General features: G+C 33.9%; 2 protein-coding genes across 5 annotated transcripts in view; both read right to left on the bottom strand.

The window, feature by feature from the left end:
* The window catches only part of LOC122272758 (sn-1-specific diacylglycerol lipase ABHD11-like), a gene marked incomplete at its 5' end in the record, with an annotated part of 18,659 nt that extends 11,629 nt beyond the window's left edge, over positions 1–7,030 (bottom strand). The window contains 2 exon segments of the mRNA XM_043056742.2: positions 4,908–5,081; positions 6,880–7,030. Coding sequence (XP_042912676.2) covers positions 4,908–5,081; positions 6,880–7,030 — 325 coding nt within the window.
* LOC107455946 (sn-1-specific diacylglycerol lipase ABHD11) overlaps positions 1–7,433 on the bottom strand; it is a 54,939-nt gene that overhangs the window by 28,346 nt on the left and 19,160 nt on the right. The gene's annotated exons all lie outside the window — the stretch shown is intronic.

Here is a 7,433-nt window from a genome sequence, read left to right as displayed (position 1 = left end):
AAGAGTGCTATGTTTAATGAAGAAGCTATGTTTAATGTCAAAATCAAAATCTTTGCTGATTTCAATGTGCTGTTGGATGTTGTCCGCCATTGCTTCTGTGGTTAACGTCACGTTGTAATCCAACTGCAGTTGAGTTGGACGGCAATTGTAGTTCAAGATGAGCGTTCGATGACGTATACTATCAAACTCACAAATGGACCAATCAGAGGTTAGCGCTGATTTCCAGCTGACGGCGTCCTGTCCTAAGAAACCAGGCCTTTAGAATCATCAGCAATTGAAATATCCCAATGAGCATCGTTTTCTAAGAGACTTAATTTTTGGCAAGCCTCACGAAATGTAGCACACACGCGGCCATTGACTGTTTTTAATTCTTGGAAAGATGTTGGTCCCCGAACATTGATTAATAATACTCTCAGGTAAAAGCATTCTGCGTTATTTGGATGTACAGTGTACAGATGACCCAATGCATCTGTGGAATATAAATTTAGATGACCTTGTACTGCTCTAAATTGTTTACGACGCTGAAATTTTCTTGATGTTGTACTCCAAGTAAAATAAGTTGGTACTTCAGAGTACAGTAGCGTCCTTTCAAAGGTATCATTTCTACATAATGCGAAAAATTCAGTTAATGTTGTTGGCGATGGTGACACATTTCTGTGCATTTTCTGATGTAAAATACACACGCTGTCCATTTTCAAGATGTACTGCTAAATGAACAACGGTTGGATATCGCTCATGAATGGAAAATGATAAAATACGCCATACAGCCTCATTGCTACTTATGTAGCGTCCCAGTTGATATTGGGTGACTTCATCGTTAGAGGCAGTTGTATTTTCCTCTGCATACACTGCCATATCGCTTCCTTTGTTCACATATTTGCAAATATATTTTATAGCTTTCACTGAATTGCAGTACCCAACATTTATGTGTGCGTTATACGTTTTTGGTAGTAATGGAGAATATGGTACTACCCAACGGTTATCAACATCAATAGTATTGTTGAGTACTTTTAGTTTAATGGATTTTACACCATCTTCGGTAGATCGTCGTCGATAGAGTGGATATCCATCATTGCCTGAAATAGTTTCAGGAGGGAAATCTCTAGGATACCGCTTTATGCACTTTCCATCTGACATGCATGGTGAATTATTATTTAGGGAGCCACATGGACCGTGAATCATATTTTTTGAGACAATATCGTGCAAGTCCTTATTAATTTCAATGTCTGGTATTTCTGCAGAGATGATTTCATCAATTCTGTTTGGTGTTATCTTTTCCATCATCCATATTAAAATATGCGCATGTGGTAAACCTCTTTTTGTCATTCAATGGAATACATCCAACAGCGCGTCTCTCCAAATACATGGTGTTTGACAATAAAATCTATTAACTATTTTAATTTTTGTTTAAATACACGTGCAGAAATATCATGACAATCTGATGGTGATTGTCCAGTTAATAAAAGCTCCTTTATTTCATCCCATGCTGGGTTGCATATAAATGTAATGAAAAAATCTGGACGACCATAAGCACGAACATACGTCATTGCATCTTGTGCATATTCATGCATGTGTCTTGGGCTGCCTGTATATGTGGATGGTAAAATGACCATTTTCCCACATTCACTGAGATTGCCATCATTTACAACTGCGTCACGTAAATGGATGTACTCTTCAGAACGCAATTTAACTTGATTTAGTCGTATGTAGAGGAGTCTTTCATTTTTTTATTTTTGCATACTTGTCAACAATGTATTGATGAAATAATTGTCTTCATTTCAATATATGATTATCAGCATTCTCACGAATCATCATTCGATATGCATAATAATGCATAGCACTGACCTTTTTGTTAATGTCCACATTAGTTGTAGGATTTCTCATATTAATATTAAAATGATATCCATCCTCTCCTTGCCAAAATAGAATGGGATATTGTAATGCATCATATGAACGATGCGTTTCTGATACTTTCTGGACTTCACCATTTCTACGATGAAGAATTATGTCGCGAGAAGTAAATTCTTCACCAACTATGACAATTGCCACTTCATCAATCGTTGGCGCGTTGAATTGTCTTCGATGTTGACCAATAGGTGTTTTATCTGCCTTTATTATTACTTTGTAATCGTCAGATGGCATTTGTTCAATGGCGGTTTTAAATAATTTAATTAATTCATTATGTTGTTCAAACAAATTTTGTAATTCAGCGACAATCTCTCGTTTAGTACTCATATTCAGTTGACACCGTCTGTTGATTTGTTCGTCAGTATTTCCCATAAAATATATCTGAAGATATTTGTGATCAGCATTTGGCAAGGGTAGTAGTGATCCAGCATGGTGATAAATTTGCCCTTGCACTTTAAATGTTGGCATAAAATTTGCGCTAACGATATTCGTTGCTCCGAACGATGTCATTTGGAAGCATGAATTGTACTTGCGTATATTTTTCAAAAAATTTTTTGATTGACTTGTTTCACCTGATACTAAAGTTAGTAATGGTTCAGGTGGTGAACGCAAGTTTGGTAACTCTACTTTTCCACCTGCACAGCACATACCTGGTGTTTCATTTTTAAATTTTAGAGCACCACAATACGTACACTTTTTATCCATTTTTCCAATAATTACACTTGGATGAAGACTGTAATTGTAAAGGGGATTGTAATTGAAACCACATAAATTCAAATCAGTATATATCGTTCGTATTGTCTGTCTTCCGCGAATTCGATTCCTTTGCTGCCTTGCTTGCCTCTGTTCACTCGTTTCTAATGTTCGAGCAAGAGCAATGTGAACTCGCTCTCTTTCTTGCCTTGCTTGTCTCTGCTCACTTGCTTCTGAAGCTCATTTTTCTCTTCTCCTTTTCGTTTGGTTTGTAGATCGACCAACGGCACTTCGCTTTGGTGGCATAATTGAGGGGTTAAATAAAACGTATTTTCAAAACATATTAAAATTTTTCTCGTATTAATAATTGCAAAAGTTCTTTGACATCTTAAAAAACAATTTACAAACGTATTACATCCTATAAATAATAATAGAAGTTGCCATCTTCAGTCATTGTAAAGTGGGAATAATACAGAATATGATATCACGCGAATAATACAAACTATAACAATAATACAAATAATCTCAGATGCAGGAATCTAGCAAATATTACATTACGTCATACTGCTAAGCTGAATTTCAAACACCATTACTACCCTTAGGAAAATTTACCATAGGTTTGCCATAAAAAAATGCCATAGGATATTCCTATGGGGTTTTGCCTATGGCAAAAATTTTGCCATATACGAATGGCAGAATTTTGCCATACATGTATGGCAAATTTTTGCCNGAAACTTGCGCGAATTATAATTAAATATTAAAGTATATGTAATTTACTCTTCTAAAAGAATAGAGCTATAAGATAGAAAATATCACTGTTGTTATCTTCAAGATATTTGATAACTGAAATTTTAGCAAAATTTAAAATAATAAGCAAAGCAAAATTTAAAATAATGGCTAACTTTTAACCAATCGGAAAATTCCATTTCGACTTTCGCTGATATCGCTGGAACGGTTTGTCGCAGAATGTTCTAATGTCGACAGAAACCTTCCTCGTGCTTTGAACTATCTGTATGACAAGTTTCATAGCTTTCTGTCGGATGGTTTAGGAGTCTATAGAGGACAGACAGACACACATTCAATTTTATATATATAGATTTAAACACGGATTGTTTATGATAAAACTGTTAGATAGTAAAATAGGCGTATGGTTGTAGTCCTAGTTGGAGTAACTCTCCTTCACCGTAATCCAACCGTTCTTGTAGCATAACTTGTTTCACAGTATAATTTAATAACTCTTGAGATTGTCGAATGAGAGTTGCTTTTTTTTAACAGTCAAAACTATTGAAGAAGCTAAAACAAATGTTCCATATTTTCTTTTCTTTCGGTAACTGAAGATCCGGAGCCATCCTTTAACTTTCAGAAGAATGGAACGATAAACCGAATTTACTTTTTGTTGCCCATTTTATTAGAATCGCTGACGCATTACTTCAGTACTTTACAAGAGAAACTTTTAATAATCTCATCAATGATATGTGTCTATGTACTAATATACTAAAGAAAAATCCACAATTATGTCCTTATAACACTTTTCTAAAAGTTATTCCTAGCCTAACAGGTCGCTGCACCATCTTGCAACTCTTAAAGAAAATTGTTATTTGATACATTAGATTTGAATAGCTGTCATTCTGAAGTTATAATTTAAAGTCTTGTCATATTTCTGTACTATTATACGTATAATGAACGATGATTACGCTTATAGCATGAATGAATGAAATGCTTCTCTACCTGTGATTAATTTTAAAGTCGTGTTTTATCTTGTTTCATTCGAATAAAAATTCATATTAATATAAATTTATAATGAAAAGTATAGTAAATAAAAGTATATTATATATAATGAAAAGTATAATAGATGAACATAATATATTTAAAAGTATAATATATTAAAGTACTTAATATTTTTTTTACTAAAGGAAACAAATTTTAAATGAAACAAAATATCGGATTTAAACAGTTAATAAATATTTCTTTTATTAAATCTAAATAAAAAAAATACGTAGATGCTCATAAATACTTTGTTCTCCATATTTTTTTTTATGCAATCTTCCTTTTTTGTAGATTTATGTATATTACTTCATCCACATTAGTATTTTGTGAGGGGGGGGGGAGTCGACATAAACATGAATTCGAATGCATAAAGTACATAACTTATAATCTTCTTTCATTAGCACAAAAGTACCAACAACTTCAATGCTTTCAGTCAAGAAAGAGGCTTAGGAAATATATATATATATATATATATATATTTCCTAAGCCTCTTTCTTAGTCTTAGTCTATATGATAGTTTTGTAGTGGGTAATACTTACTATTTTTAAAGCTGTCTTCATGCTTGTTATCCCTCCCATACTATGTCCTACAATTGTGACTTTCTCAGCGGCTATTTGTTCTATAAAATGTATGAGATCCACTGCATTTAAATCCAAATTGAATTCATCACTCCAGTCACTGTCACCATGGTTTCTGGCATCTACTGTATATACCTGCAAATTTCAAGACACTATGAGCTCTTTTCACTATTAAATACAATGAATTTGTTTGAAAATTAATTTTAATTTTTTAGAAGTATTCCCATACGCGTAGTGTGTTATAAGTCTTGAATTTGTGTTTCCCCCTTGGGTAAATTTAAATTTAAATGCGAAAACAAAATTGCAGATTTTTCAAAGCAATGATTGTACTCTAAAACATTTCACCTTAAAATAAGAACTCAAAGGGGGGTAGCCGTATTAAATAACCACTGAGATCGCTCTAACCACTGAGCCACAGCAACTCTGTGAGTTTTAGTTGTGGGAATGCAAAATTACTAAACAAAAATGTCCAATATTGAACCATGAATTCCAATCTTCCTCCATTTGAAATTTAAACCGTCGCCTTTCTCTTCAAGGTTTAGAAAAGTGGAAATATGGGATACAATGATGTTTACGATGGTGCTGGTAGTATATTGCAGTTTCTTTCTAGTGAATTCTGATTACTGATGTTTAAAGGAAATATTCCATTGCCATCTGCGCTCTAGAACCTCTCATGGCGATGGTCTGGGAATCCCTGGTGTTGATCCGAAGTCATGATATCACAATTTTAATACTCTGCAGAGGGGATGGCTTCCTCGTTTTAGTAGCCCGACGACCAGCGACGGCCTGAATCGAGTACTTTACGGTAGAACAGTTTGACGAGGAACGATACCACGCAACCTTCGGTCCCTACGCAGGCTGATCAACATGGTCATCCAGCCGTTTACTGACCCCAGCCAGTGATGCTTGACTTCAGCTTCTTACTGGGAACCGTATCTTTACGATCAGTCCCCTGAAGGACATTCCCTATACTGACATATTTCCTATTTTAAGTTGTTGGATGTTCTTGACCACCGAGAGATAAAAAAAATATCAAGACTTCAAAAGAGTGATTAAAAAATATTTGAACATAAAAAAAAATTATTACAAAATGTTTAGCAACCTCGAAATGTTTTTAAAACCTTTTTGTTATTAGAAAGGTAATATTTCATTTTCAATTTTTTAATTCTGAACTCGAAAACGGATTTCTTATACAGGAAAAACGCCGACATGCATAAGTTACTTTTCTCCATCAGCATATGCTATGCACCATCCGCCCCTATATTTGGATGCAGCTTGGATTGAGGGACCTAGGGTTTCACGCTTGTTACTTTGTAATTTTGCTTCCAAACATACATTAATTTCATTAATTAAATATGCAATTTCATATATCAGAATGATAACAAATAGTGGTGTAGCATCATATTGAGCACTTTGTATTATAAACTTGAATATTTTCAGCAGAAAACATTATAAGTTCTAAATTTTGTTAACAATTAAAATTTAACATACCCTAAGTGGCTTCAGCTACTTTTTGTGGAATATCATTCCAGTATTCTTTACTGCCTCCTAAAGGAACATTCTCACAGTTCTTTACAGCAGCAGAAATCCGTTTAATATTAGAAAGGTAATATTTTATTTTTATTTCTTAATCCTGAAATCAAAAATAAATTCTGTCTGCTGTACTTGCTTCAGGAACAACGCAGACTTTTCCTTTCTGTACGGAACTGTCCAATTGTATAGGGAGGCAGTTTGGAAGTGAAAGACTAGCGCTTCACGCTTGTTGCTTTCTAAACTTACTTCCCAACATAAATTAATTTCAATGACTGTATATGCGATTTCAGATTTCAAACAGTGGCGTAGCATCATATTGAGCACTTTTTATTAACTTGAAGATTTTCATCCGAAAACATTATGAGTTCTAAATTTTGTTAACATTTAAAATTCAACATACCCTTCTATGAGTGGCTTCAGCTACTTTCTGTGGAATATCATTCCAATTTTCTTTACAGCTTCCTATACCATGCAAAAATATTATGGGATTATTCCTTTCCACATCCTGGCTAGCTTCAAAGACTTTGAAAGCTAATGTAACCGGCCTGCAGCTAGAAAAAGCGCAATGTTAGTTTTGATACGTATTTTCTTTCAATCTATATTAATGAAACGGAACGTTAATATGTATGAATGCACTGTATACAAAACCGAAATTCTGAATCGATTAACAGATAATTTGGTGTAAATATGTCCGATAATTCGTTAAGAAACTTCTTTTACATGAATCAGATAGAAACGGTTTAAAATTTAAAACGTTTCTGGATACAATGTATGATGTTACGGAACTTTCTTACAATTCGTATACCTATAAAAAATAAAGAAGAATGTTTAATTGTATGTGCATACAGTGGGCAAAATAAAAAACAGATCACCCTGAATAACTTATGATCTCATAAAAGGATCTTCACGTTCCAGAATTTAATCCTAAAGGTTCAAGGGAATGACCTCAAATTT

The sequence above is a fragment of the Parasteatoda tepidariorum genome, chromosome 2 (assembly GCF_043381705.1).
Source record: "Parasteatoda tepidariorum isolate YZ-2023 chromosome 2, CAS_Ptep_4.0, whole genome shotgun sequence".
NCBI classification, from domain to species: domain Eukaryota; kingdom Metazoa; phylum Arthropoda; class Arachnida; order Araneae; family Theridiidae; genus Parasteatoda; species Parasteatoda tepidariorum.
This window is presented reverse-complemented; position numbering and strand designations above follow the sequence as displayed.